This window comes from Hibiscus syriacus, unplaced genomic scaffold (genome assembly GCF_006381635.1).
Source record: "Hibiscus syriacus cultivar Baekdansim isolate YM2019G1 unplaced genomic scaffold, ASM638163v2 tig00110556_pilon, whole genome shotgun sequence".
Taxonomy (NCBI): Eukaryota; Viridiplantae; Streptophyta; class Magnoliopsida; order Malvales; family Malvaceae; genus Hibiscus; species Hibiscus syriacus.
The window spans coordinates 5,633,849-5,648,203 of NW_024062779.1; the positions used below are offsets into that span (position 1 = coordinate 5,633,849).

At 31.6% G+C, this 14,355-nt stretch overlaps 2 protein-coding genes and 1 pseudogene across 2 annotated transcripts; 1 reads left to right on the forward strand and 2 right to left on the reverse strand.

Annotated features, from left to right (window-relative positions):
* Window positions 1-3,156, reverse strand: LOC120131320 (serine/threonine-protein phosphatase PP1-like). Its single transcript, XM_039148332.1, has 4 exons — window positions 2,735-3,156; window positions 956-1,515; window positions 660-875; window positions 1-375 (listed from the first exon to the last, which is right to left on the reverse strand). Exons 1-3 carry the CDS (start codon window positions 2,922-2,924, stop codon window positions 702-704), a joined length of 924 nt encoding a protein of 307 aa, XP_039004263.1. The 5' UTR covers window positions 2,925-3,156; the 3' UTR covers window positions 1-375; window positions 660-701.
* A 4,105-nt stretch (window positions 3,157-7,261) lies between these two features.
* Window positions 7,262-7,878, forward strand: LOC120131321 (17.3 kDa class I heat shock protein-like). Its single transcript, XM_039148333.1, has one exon. The coding sequence runs from the start codon at window positions 7,369-7,371 to the stop codon at window positions 7,837-7,839; it is 471 nt and encodes a 156-aa protein (XP_039004264.1). The 5' UTR covers window positions 7,262-7,368; the 3' UTR covers window positions 7,840-7,878.
* A 4,064-nt stretch (window positions 7,879-11,942) lies between these two features.
* On the reverse strand, window positions 11,943-12,763 carry LOC120131469 (annotated as a pseudogene).
* Window positions 12,764-14,355: the final 1,592 nt, after the last annotated feature.

The following is a 14,355-nucleotide window of genomic DNA, read 5'->3' on the forward strand; positions in this document are numbered from 1 at the left end:
TTTAGGTACAATCAAAGACATTAAATAGTTGAAAAACATTTTCAACATTTTAGCTTCAGCCTACCCCCCCTTCCTAATTCCTAAATCAGCATCACTTCAACTTTGCACCCTTTCCAATGGAAATATATTGAAAATATCTTGAGTGCTAAAAAAGAACGAAAAAAATCAAAGGATTTTACTGTTTGAATTCATTCTCGACCATGTATTATCTTTTTGATTTCAAATGGTTATAAAATAGCTTTAAACAGATAGCCTGTACCCCTTTAATATAGGGGAGAAATGCTCATATTTCATTATGACATTATCTTCAAGGAGCTGCAATATCATCACCAGCATCCTAAACTTTGAACATTTCTTCCTCAAATCACACCAAAACTGCAACAGATGTGTCAGAATCAACAAACAAAACACGGATTAGGTTATCAAATGAGAAAGACACAAGGTCAAAAAAATTGAAAAATCTGAGAAACGATGTGAAATGCATAAAAGAAGCCGGGGGGGGGGGGATCATATGAACACAGGAACTGGTGGCTAAAGTTAACAAATCAAAGCACACAGTTTGCAAACATGTATATGTCATCTAGACGATCAATGTGAAAAATATTTGTGGGTACAATTACACGATACAGTGGTTTAATAAAAGTCAGATGAAAACTTACACCAGTTGTTCAATGCAGGAACAGAGACAGCAGTAGTGTCCCTCAAACGAGACTGGACTTTTTATCTGCAGGCTTAAGAATTTGAAAAGAGCACATTAGGCTTTCATCAACGCTCATCATTGCACCAGCATTATCAAATTCGCCACAATAATTGGGAGCAGAAAATATTGTCACAAGCTGTCTGTCAGAAAAGAACTCGTATCCATCTTCAACAACCTGAAAGAGAAGCATTATGGTTCGTTGCTTTGCTTACACAATCCACACACATAAAGAAGAACGAAGCAAATTTCCCTAACCTGATGGGCACGGCAAACAAGGTCCATATCATTTTTCGTTAAGAACTCAGAGACTCTATCTGGGCCAAAAGTAAATGACACCCCTCGATCACTCATACCCCAGCCTTCTATGCCACTACCGGGATCTGACCAAAGTAAATCGCAAAGCAGACCAGAATCAGGAACATCTGTTGGACGGGTTAAACTCCTTACTTGATCCAAATTTGTTAAATCAGGGGAGAGGCCGCCATGCATGCACAATATTTTGTCATCTATTACAGCAGCCACTGGAAGACAATTAAAACACTCAGTAAAGAATTTCCAAAGTCTCACATTGAACCTTCGTTTGCATTCATCATAAAAGCCATAAATCCGGTTAATAGAAGCACATTCATGATTCCCTCTCAAAAGGAAAAAGTTCTCAGGATATTTGATCTTATAGGCGAGCAAAAGGCATATTGTTTCTAGACTCTGCTTGCCACGATCAACGTAGTCCCCCAGGAATAAATAATTAGCATTAGGGGGGAAACCCCCGTATTCAAAAAGCCTCAGAAGATCAGAGTACTGCCCATGAATGTCACCTGGAAAAAGAAAACAAAAGATCACAGACTACTCAAATTTCTTCTAAATAAGTTTAGGCCAATTGTCAAACTTATAAAGTCAGATTTCCAGAATTAATATTCAAAATAGCATGTGAATTCTCCACTATACTATTTTTATATAGTTGTGACTTCCGTAGGAATTGAATGTGAATTCCAACATTTCTTTTGAGTTTCTTTATCTATGCATAATTGGAACAACCTAGTAAGTATTAAGTAGTACCAAACAAATATTACTTCATCAGTTTTCGATACTTAAAGGACTTTACATTTTAAATGAATTCAAAGAGAATAACAAATACTAAGACCTCAGAACTTAAAATGGATATTTAAAGTGAAAGGAGGCTTCAATAATGATAGGTTTCCTTTCTTCTTTATATGGTTCTGTCGTTTTCATGATCCTCTATTCGTTCATCATGTAAAAATATACTAATAAATAGTTTCCACTTTCAACAATCAATAATATTTAGAGCATTCATTGATGATTAACATAAATAATATGGTTTCCCATCCATCCCATGCAGAAACAACCCACAGCCTTCTCAAGTAACCAAGATATAAGGAAGCAGCTCAGCCAGTCTAAAACATTCTTGTATTTCAACTGTAGCTAACGGCAAACCCCACCCCACCTGTAGCATTAAAATACTACGAAAATCTAAACGATTCAATACATAAAAAGCGGTTACAATTCACACCTTCAATCCGTCATCAAATTCAGATCATATGCAATTATGTGTCGCAGAGTTGATCAATATTCAATAGCTAAGAAACGACGTACTCAACCTCAATTTCAACCTTATTCTAAGCTAAAATTGAGCCCATACTTCCATCTTACCTCACATTAAGATAAAATAAAATCTGGTTAAGAACAAATCATACCAAGAACAGCACCCAAAACATCAATTCTGGATTAATAAAATTCAAGCAAAGATACCAAGTATATATCCTCAATGCAGCCCGATGGACAAACATAATCGTTCAAAAAGCTAAGAAAACATTTCCTCCGAAATCTTTTCAACTTTCCCCTAATCTCAAATTTCCATATAAAAAGAGGAACATTTCTTATAAGTTTTTAACTTTTGCCTCATACATTAAAGATTCAGAACACCCCAACCCTAACATTAAACATACATATACCCAAAACGTCAATTTCCACCATTTTTCAACTGGAAAAAAGAACAATAATTAAATAAAAGCGTACCACAGATCTTGATGGGAGCCTCAAGTTCAAGAAGATTAGGCTGAAGAAAGATTTCTCTTGCAACAGTGCAAAGCTGACGGATCTCACCTTCCAACAGCTGCACCTGCTTCCCTGGCCTCGTTTGTTTTAAATCCAATAAGCGATGTATTACATCATCCAAAACCGCAGGTTCCATTGAAACATATCCCATAATTTGGGGAAAATAATAATGATAAAAAAGAATCTCCAATAACAACAAATTTCCAAATTCCTTACTCTTCTCTCCTGAATTTTGATTTTGTTTAGGAATTCTTTGAAAAGGAAAGAGGCGAACGCCTGTCTTTTCTTTCTTAATATAATAGCGGTGAGTGGCTGGCTAAAACTCCGATGTGGCGGAGAAGCCTAAAATTTTATATGTTCGAAAATGTTTTCGTCAGAGTCCATAAATCCGCACTTTGTTAGGCCTTTAGTAAAACTAAAAGCAGTTTTTATTTATGATAACATTTTGAAGGGAAAAAAAGTCCTCTCTTCTTTTATTATCATTAGTTTGTTGAAATTCTTTTAGTAACTTTATATTTGGCCGATACATTGATTATAAATGCCAACTAAGTATAGAATAAAATCATATAAATGAACTAATTTTGCTATATAATTATAGATAAATTCAATATAATAATATCAAATTTGTTCTGAAAAATGTTGGCTGGTAAACAAATAACTAATTAAACCACACATGCTGAGAATTTATCAGTTCCAAAAAAACAGAAACGGGACAATCCCTTAACCATTTGATTTCAGGCTTTCAGTGTAAAAGTACAAAAACTACATTTGATGATCATCGCTAGCCAGTAATCTTTTCTCTCAACTTAGTATAAATCATTCAAAATGAACTTCCAAGGTACAAGTCAAAATCACCTTCGACAATCACCACTATCCAGTAACCATTTCTCTCACCTTAATACAAATCAATTCATTTTTAGAGGAATAAAAGAAAAGAAAAGAAAAAACATATAAAACAGGAGTAGAATGAATAGATGAAAAACCTGGAGGGTTCTAGTAGCGAACTCGACGCCAATAGTGGATTTAGATTCCAAACAAAACTCGTTTTCTAGTGAACCTAGAGAGAATATTTGATTTTCCAACCTCGTATTTCACTCATCGTATTTTTTAACTTTTTCAATTTATTCGTTAAACTTTATAGATTAATTTTTTATTTAATCTATAAAGTTCATCTTCCAAACGTGCAATTTATACATTTTCTATTTAATTTTTTTAAAAGTAAAGTACACAATTGATCTTTTGATTATAGGATGTTGATTTGTTGAGACCCGATTAAAATAATTCTCTATTCATAGAGTGTTACTTTGTTGAGTCTCTTAACTATTAAAAGTTAAAAAATGATCATTCAACTAGTCATATATTTCAAATTTGTCTTTTTTTTTTGTTAAAAATTGATGATAGTTTAAGCTGAACGTTAACTCATTAACTGTGATATGATAGTCGTTTGAGATTTTGGGATCATATTTTTATCATATCACAATCTACATTCTAATATTCAGCTTGAAATGTCGTTAATTTTTAATAGTAAAAGATAAGTTTAGACTATATGAATAGTTACATAGTCATTTTGTAACTTTTAATTGTTATGAGACTCAACATAATAATATCATTTAGTTAAGAAACTATTTTATAATTTTTGATAGACGAAGAACTGATTAAAATAATAACTTACAATTGAGATATCTTTTGTTTACTTTACCCTTAAAAAAATATGGTTGCCAATTTATTATCTAGTTTTTGTCAGTAAAACGTAAACATTTATTTTCATTACTGTGTCTTTGGATTCAGTTTCGTCTTCCAAATAATGGAAGAACTACTCATGTTTTCCGTACAAAAATATCTCTTTAATTCTCAGATTTTAAATTATTTTCAAAGAAGAAACTTCGAAGATCAAATTCGATTACAGACACCTTCACAATCAGCAAACTGCATCGATTGTTCCCATTCCCATATAACTAATGATGCAGCCACTTGATGAATGACGAGCAGAACGAGGTCCAGATTGTTGTCGTGAATTACGCTGATTAAGACCAAAAAATTTGAATGAGAAATTTTGTCTATATTTATAGATTGATTTTTGTATGTGTGAATGCTTTAGTATTTTTAAATGAAGTTATGTGAGTATTTTGATCATTTATTTTTCTACATTAATTATAATGATTAATTTAATAGTTAATTGATTGATTGATTGGAATTTAATTTGAAAATATCCATTAATAAAAATTTATGAGATATTTTTTTATCGTTTCAACCACTTTTCTTAATTTACAGACACAGAGTGCTTGTACTCAGTTCAATACATCAGAGTACAGTTTATCTCTATAACCTGTTTCTAGTGTACAAAGTTACAAGGACAACTTCCATTTTAAAAATTACATTAATCATAATGATTTTACTTCTAACACACTGGTTTATTCATAGTAAAAGCAAGTTCGATTTTATCATTCAATTATATTATTTTCTACTATATATATATAGAGAGAGTTAGAATTCAGTAAAAAAAATATTTCTATATCTTTTTAGGATCATTAAATTGAGGGAAACTAAATGTTGAGATTAAGTGTTTGATTCTTTGTTTAGTGAATATATTTTTATTTTTTATTGTTAATCTCAATCTTTAATTTCGCTCATTTAATAGTCTTAAAAAAGATGTAAAGTTAAAAGAATTTTATACAACGCAATTGGATCTGCACCATAATCGAGTCAAATTTAATTTGGAGAACCTAGTATAAAAAAACTTATTTCAATGTAATTTAAACTAAATTTATATTTTTTATATAGAACGAGAGTTAGGATCTAGTTATATAATATATTTTTTAAATTTTATTGTGACTTAGAATTTTTTTTGATGACTGAAAACACACATTTGAAATTTTCTTCTTCTTTTTAATGAATATATTCGTATTTTTATTATTAATGACAATTATATGTTTTTAATTATTTAATGATGGACTTTAACTAAAACCTTTTAAATTAAAATAAAAATTTTATTGAATTTTTTTTATAGAAAGACGTTAGTTTTATTAAAATTCGAAAAATATCCATAATTACAATGAAGATTTACAAACATAACCGTAAACGTAAACCAAATTATAATTTGGACATTTTTCCTACAACCTGACGCAAAAACTAGTCACATATATCACACAATGACTAAAGAAGTAAAATGTTGAAAAACATAACCAAAATGCTTGAACAAAATAAAGATATAAATAAATCTGACTGCATCAGCAAACGAAGTACAAAAGGGGATGAGACTATTGAAAGACCACCGAAAAATCGTAAATCAGATTCAAGTGACATGAGAAAACTATCCTCAAATGCAAAAAGCGTGTCCAAATCAATCTGATGGTCCAAAGCAGTGAATATCAGCATAATAACAAATAAGCGTCACCTTAATCAGTCGTGACGATGTCAAATCCAACCTAAAAAAAAAGATAGACGAAAATAACAGTCAAACAATCGAAAATTACCAAAAGACAGAGATAAACGTGTTACAAAGACAAACTTATTCTTATTAAAAAAAATAAAAAAATGAGAGAAGACAATCAACAATCGATAACCAATATCAAAATCGGTATCATCGCCAACTAAACAAAATAAAAAAAAATTAATTTGATCTATAAAGGATAGAAAATTTTGTAAAGAAAAAAAAAAGTAGAGGAAGGAAGGAGAAAGCGACAAATTTTATTGAAAATTAGTTATACAAAATATTAAAATTAATATAAATATATGTGGGCCAAATCCGATGTTTCGATTTAAGTAAAAAAAAAAGATAAACTACACAAATGATCTACTGATTATAGGGTATCATTTTATTGAGTCATATGATTATTTAAAGTTATAAAATAGCCATCTGACTATAAGACATTGCTTTGTTGAAGTGACAAAATGGTCACACAACTATTCATGTGTTTTAAACTTGTCATTTTGTAAAAAAAAAAATTAACAGCCATCTGAGTTGAACGTAAACATGTTGAGTGAGATATAATAGTCGTTTGAGATTTCAAGATCAGATTTTATTATATCTCAATCAGTAGGTTAACATTTGGCTTAGAATGTCATCAACTTTTTAATAAAAAATGATGAGTTTAGAACATACAATAGTTAGGTGACCATTTTATAATTTTTCATAGTCAAATGATTCAACAAAATAACACCTTGTAGTCATAGGATAATTTTATAACTTTCAATAGAGACTCATTAAAATAACTTATGGGGACTACTTGTATAGTTTACCCTAAAAAATCCAAGTCTAGACAATCTATGAAATATCTCTAATTTTATCTAATCTAGGAAATTAGACTGGGCCCCAATTTGAACAACATTAGAATCCAGACCATTCAAGCCCATTCTGTAATGTTCATGAACTTACTAGATTTACGATCCGAAAGGGGGAAAAACCAAAGAAAAGGTGGAGAAATTACTAGATTCATCTCCAGCTGGTTATAAATACCCACCCAACATGTCGTAGCTACTCAGCCGCAACCGCAAGAAGATATATTCGCATTCAAAGAAATAATAAGCGTTGAAAACTTTAGATTTTCCATTTGTTCAGCTTTTGTGTCGATCCTTTTTTCGATATTGCAAGAGAAATGGCGATGATCCCAAGTTTCTTTGGCAACAGGAGGAGCAGCGTCTTCGATCCTTTTTCTCTTGATGTATGGGATCCATTCAAGGACTTCCCTTTCCCTTCATCACTCGCGACACGCTCACCTGAAACCTCTGCTTTTGTGAACACCCGCATCGACTGGAAGGAGACCCCGGAAGCTCACGTCTTTAAGGCTGATCTCCCGGGGCTTAAGAAAGAGGAAGTGAAAGTTGAGGTTGAAGATGACACGGTGCTTCAAATCAGTGGAGAGAGGAAAATAGAGAAGGAAGACAAGAATGACACTTGGCACCGTGTGGAGAGGCGCAGTGGGAAGTTCTCGAGGAGGTTTAGGCTGCCGGAGAATGTGAAGATGGATCAAGTTAAGGCCTCCATGGAGAATGGGGTTCTCACAGTCACTGTTCCTAAGATGGAAGTGAAGAAACCTGATGTCAAATCTATTGACATTTCTTGTTAATAACTGGAAGAGTTTGAAGGGCTTTTATAAAAACTACATGTTCTGTCTTGACGTTTTTCTTGTGCTTTGTTTGAGATGAACAAACAAGAACTTCATTTTCTTGTTGGTGAACGATGTCAGAATCAGGGTCTGGCTTGTAAAACTACCAAGGTTGAATCAATAAAAGCAAATGTTTCTTTCATTTTCATTAATTTGCTCTTTCAGGAGTATTCTTTCCCATCTGAAGTCCACCACTTATAACCAAGGGAGATTGTTGTTCCTACAAGGTCAAATTCTTTTGGAATTATTTTTTATAAACAATGTGATTTAATTCTTTAACTTTATTTTAATAGTTTTAAATATAATTTTAAAAATATAATTTCAAAAATAAATTTTGAAAATCCATATATTTAGAAAAACATTTTTCTATTTTTTTGGAATTATTACTTAAAATATTTGAAAAATATCAAAAACAAAATTTTAGTCACAATTGATGGAGGAAATGAGATTTTTTTAATTAATTTAATATGTCACATTAGCCCTTAGTAATAGTAAAAAAAATTATTTCTTTTTGACGAAATCTAAAATTTAATATTCATTTTATAATTTTTTAAAAGATGAATGATCAAAAAGATCATTTTGTCGTAGTTTAATGACTATTTATAAATTTATACGAATATATATCAGTGTGTGACATGCGTAATAGACTCATCCTTATAATATTATATATATATATATATATATATATATAGTTGAATATAAATGAGCCAACAGGGAAGACTCATACCATATTTATGTTTTTATTTATCTTTTTTACACCTATAAAAAATAAATCTATAAATCACTTTTTAAAAATAATTTTAGCATTCTTTTATTTTTTAAAACTATGTACATAGTTTAACTAAGACACAATTTATAGAATGGATGATGGAATATTTAAAATTTTTAGAGGTTTAATATAAAAATAAATGTTTAAAATATACTTAAAATTAACTTTTAGAATAATTAAAAAATTTACTTATTTCTTTCTTTCAACCTAGTTTTCTTTTAATATTTTTGTGTTGTCTTTTTCTTTTATTTTTTTTTAGTTGGTGACGGCATCAATCTTAATGTTGGTTGTTGACCACTGGTGACTATTAGTCCTTTTTTTTATATTATGTATATTATCTTTTTTGATTGAGTATTTTTAATTTTGAATAAGATTCTCTGTCCTTGTGACATGATTTTTATTTTCTCTTATGACGCGTTTTATCTGCTCTTGTGCCACGATTCTTATAGTTTTTAGTACGTTTTTCGCACACCTTTGTTGTCGTTTTGGATCTTGCACAAAATGCATCAGGACATTTATTTTCTGATTGGTTAGTCAATAGTCACGTATAGTCAAATCCCCTTTTTTGGTAAAAGATTGTTGTCGATGTAATCAAATTGTGTAACGGAGCAACCTGTCAGATTATTTGGTTTGCTCTCCACCCCTTTATCGCTTAGTCAAACGTCTCATTCGACAGAGACAATGAGTTTACGAAGGTTATTGAATTTTAATATTGGTAGTCATTCTCATCGTAATGTTTTAATTTTCTTTTTATCTTTAATTTTAATTTTTTTGTATATATTTTGGTGACTATTGTCTTTAAATTTCTCTCTATATTTTGATGTATTGTAATATTGATTCTTTTGATTATTAATATAATTCATTTGTCATTGTTAAAAAAAATTAACTTTAAACAGAAACTCAAAACTTCGACTCGAGTCAAAAAAATTTCAAGTCAAATTCAAGTTATAAAATAGGACTAGTCAACTCGAATAACTCGAAATTTTTTGACTCGACTCGTCTTATTCGAACGCTCACCCCTATTTTAATGTCTAAAGAATTTCTTGTTAAAGTTAGATATTTAATGTTTTTACTTTATACCTTTAGGTGTTCATCATTAAAAATTCGTTAACTGAAACGTGTCACCTTTATATTTTTTATTTTTTTAAATAAAATATTTTCTTAAATATATTTTTTTAAATCTGAACATAACATGTGTTACTTAACGGATTTTTTAACAGTAGACACATAAAAGTATAAATTAAAAAACATTAGATATCTAACTTTAACAAGAAATTCTTTAGACATCAAAATAGGGGTGAGCGTTCGATCGAGACGAGTCGAGTCGAGTAAAAAAAATCGAGTTATTCGAGTTGTCGAGTCCAACTTTATAATTTGAATTTGACTTGAAAGTTTTTTTAGTCGAATCGAATTTTCGAGTTTCTGTTTAAACTTAATTATAAATTTTTATAATATTATGATATTATTTGATTCCAATTTAAATGGTTTTTATAACCATATAAAGAATATGTATATTTTTTCATATTTTTTTCCATATGTGATATACATATATCATACAAATTCAAGACACTCGACTCCAACTTAAAATTTAATCTACTAATTACTAAAAATTTTGAGTTATTCGAGTTGTATTTTACAATTCGGTTTAAACTTGAAATTTTTCGAGTCAAGCTGAGTTTATGAAATTACAACTCATTGTCAATTTGAGTCGAGTCGAAAAAAATCAATTTTTCGAGTCGAATCGAGTTTTACTCACTCCTACATCAAAAGTCATTTTGAGTATTATTTAAGTACTTATTTTTATATTAAGATTTTTTTTATAATAATGACTGTCCTCACTTCATATCTAGCATTAGGGGTGTTCAAATAGCCAAACTAATTCGGTTAACTAATCGAATCGAATTAGTTCGGTTAATTCGATCAGTCATCGAATTAGTTTGGTCGGTTAAAGGTTAAGAAAATTTTTAGAATTCGGTTAACGGTTAATTCGGTTCAAAATCGGTTAATTAACCGAATTAACCGAAATTAAATTTTAAATATATTATATATAACATATGAGTTCAGCCCAAACCATTTAAAACTCAATTAATAATTTAAGATCCAATAACTTTTAAACTTAAATCAATATTAATTAATTAAAAATTTAATATAAATTTTTTATTTTATAATTATATATTATTTAAATTAATTGTAAACTTTTTTTAATTAAAAAATATTTAATTTTTACATAAATTATAAAATTTTAAAAAATTTTGGTTAATTCGAAAATTAACCGAAATTTATTCGGTTCGATTAATATTTTTGGAAAAAAATTCGGTTCGGTTAACGGTTAAAGAAAAAAAATTCAATTAATTCAGTTCGGTTCGATTTTAACCGAATGAACAACCCTATATAGCATAAGTAAATGTAACCAACCACCAAATGCAAGTTCTCTCTTGGTTTCTTGCCTTAGTCCATATAATTTTAGTTATTATAAGTTGGCAAGTATCATCGAGATGCCTTGATGGCTATAAAAGATATCATATCGAGTCTTAACATCAGCTGCAACAGTTGCAGATTTACGTGTAAGAAAGAGTTGAGCATTTATATATACTAAAGTCTAAATTTTTTTATATTAATTATTAATTTTAATCATAATATTTATCCTAAAATTTTATCTGTGTTCAAACAATTTATTTTTATTATTAATAATGTATATGTGTCCACTTTAAAAAGAATTTCTACATCCGTACTAAGCTGCAAAGCCCCTCTGTAACAAGCTCCCGTGCTGAATGATGGGTCATGGATTATGTGCTTGCCGTAGCAAAAGCTGTGGCACGACCTGGATCCTTTCCAAGCATCATGTTGATAACCATCACCGCTGCCACAAACTACTCAAATGATCACAGTGGATACTCGATTTCATTTGTGAGCCTAGTAGGTATATAGCATCCATGAATCAGTCGTGGCAAATGGCTAAAGGGCTGAGTAGCAGTAAACAGCCTTTCTTGTGGAGGTTCAGGGCAGGTTCATCGTTACCTGAAGATTTCAAGAGATTATTGAAGAAATGGCCAACCCAAAAGAAAGTGTTAGCTCATATGGCATTAACAGATTTGCTGGAGCCATTGCCGCTGGAACTCGACCCAGGTAAGTATTTGTGCTTCAATCGGATTTATTTATCTGCAATGTTTCGATGATCAAAGGGGAAGAAGGCTCGAGGAAAGCCTATATAAAAAATAACGGATAGAACTTTGCACGTTGAGAAAACGTAACTAAGTAGAGCTTTTTCTAGTTAAAATTGCTAAATTTACTCCGATTACTCTTTACATACACACACTCATAATATATATATATCGATCACACACGGGGGTAACTAAACTCTGATCCGACGGAGTTAAAGACGCTCACTTATGAAAGTAACTATCTAGAGTACTGTGTCGTGGAGAAGACATTTTTTTAGCCAGAAATGTCGATAGCTTTAACACCGGGCTTCGTCACTTGCAGTTTTGGAACAGTGACAGTAAGCACACCGTTCTCCATGGAAGCCTTGATCTGATCCATCTTAGCATCCTCGGGCAACCTGAACCTCCTCATGAACGTGCCGCTGCTACGTTCCACGCGATGGCATGTGTCGTTCTTGTCTTCCCTCTCCAGGCTCCTCTCTCCGCTAATCTGAAGCACCCTATCATCTTCACCTCCACTTTCACTTCTTCTTTCTTGAGCCCAGGGACGTCGGCCTTGAACACGTGCGCTTCCGGTCTCCAGTCGATTCGGGTGTTCACAAAGGCCGAGGTCTCGGGGGTTTGTGTGGTAAGCGAGGAGGACATAGGGAAGTCCCTGAAGGGATCCCATATGTCCAGAGAGAAAGGATCAAAGACGTTGCTGCGTCGGTTGCCAAAGAAGCTTGGAACCAGAGACATTTTCAGTAGAGAAAACTGAGATTAGTAGGAAACTATGCTGGGGAAAATTGAGTCTGTCTTGATATCTCTCGCTTAAGCAGCTGAAATGAGGATTTTATAGGGCTCGAAGAGAATTCTATTCTTCAGAAGTTCATCTATTCACCTTTTTGTGGTTGCTTTCTTAAACATTCTAGTGTTGAGAAGATTAATCTGGTTTTAGGGCGCCTGCCACATCACTTTATTTCTAGGACATTCCTAAATATTCGTTATTCATATGGGCTTTATACATAGCACGCCCAAGACCTGAAAAAATATAAAATTGAACCCATAATTATGTTTTTCCACAAGTATGTCTTTCAAGTGGTTGGGCTTGGCCCATCCACTCTGATATCCTTGAATCCCTAAACTCCAATTCTGCAATAATTTTCAGGTGAAGTGTTTGCTATTTAAATGCAGAGATCCATTGATGCAGCAATTAAAGCCCAGAAAGAACACCAGTAGGATCTTCAATTCATTACATACTCGCAGGAAGAAGGAACATATATCTATTGATCTGCTGTCAGCAAAACCTAAAACTCTCCGACATCATGCCACTTGTCCACTCCAGGATTATTTTGTCAACAATCCTTTCTCACTGGGAAGTCAGACCTAACACATGGGCTTAATGCAATGTGTCAGAATTTTCTCGGGAAAATATTTGAAACCGAATAGAAAAGGTATTGATTTTCTTAATGATAAGTCAACGGTATGAAACTTAGGTCTCCACCTGAAATGAAACGGCTTCGTTGATAAAAAAGACAGAGACAAAGAACATAATCAAAGTGCAGAGCAAAGCTGCTCTTTGAACTTCGAAATGTTTATACCCACACATATTCGCGTGTTTCTTCATATCCAAGTTTGTACAGATTCACGTGTTTTTTTAGAAATCAAATTTTCAATTACATTAAAAAGTAAAATTCAAAAGCATATTATAATTCCCACACACAACGATATTTAGAGAAGGTAACCCTTTGTTTTGGCAAAAATTAAAAGAGTTTTTCTTCCTTCTTGCTACACATTTTCCTCGTCTGTGTGTGTGTGTGTGTGTGTGATCAACAAAGAATCGTACAGCTATGTGAGGTTGAAAATGTTGACGATCCCAGATCTGCCTTTTTTATTCTTTTTCCACGCGGTTTTTCTGCAGGAAAAGAAAAGAAAATATATAATAGGAGTGGTGAAAGAAAGAAAGGATGGCGGTGCTTCGATATTCGGACAACACATGGGCAACTGTCGGTGATTTTTTTTCAGTGGTGGCCTCACTCACTCACTCGCCTATGTATATATATATATATATATATATATATATATTGTAATTTAGGGTTTCACGTGAAGATGATCACCATGGCATCTGCAATCAGAAAAAGCGCGTTCACCATGGCCTCATTACTCGTTAATCATTCTTTTCTCTTTACAGAAGCGATTAATCTTATTAAAAATAAAAAAATATTTAAATTATAATAAATTAAATACATAATAAGAATATTTCTCTAATCACAAAAAATAGTCACATGAGAACAAGAATCATACAAAAAAATGTTAAAAAAATTCACCAAATAAACTCGAACAAAATGTAGATAGAAACATATCTGATCATATAGATAAATGAACCATAGAAAGAGATAAAATTATTGAAAGACCACCAACAACAAATCACAAATTAGAATCGAACAATGTGAAAAATACTATACATGAATGTAAATAACGTATCAAAATTCAATTCGAAGGTCTAAAGTAAGAAAGATCAACATGGTAATATATAAGTAGGGGTGTGCAAAATTACCCGACCTGGTT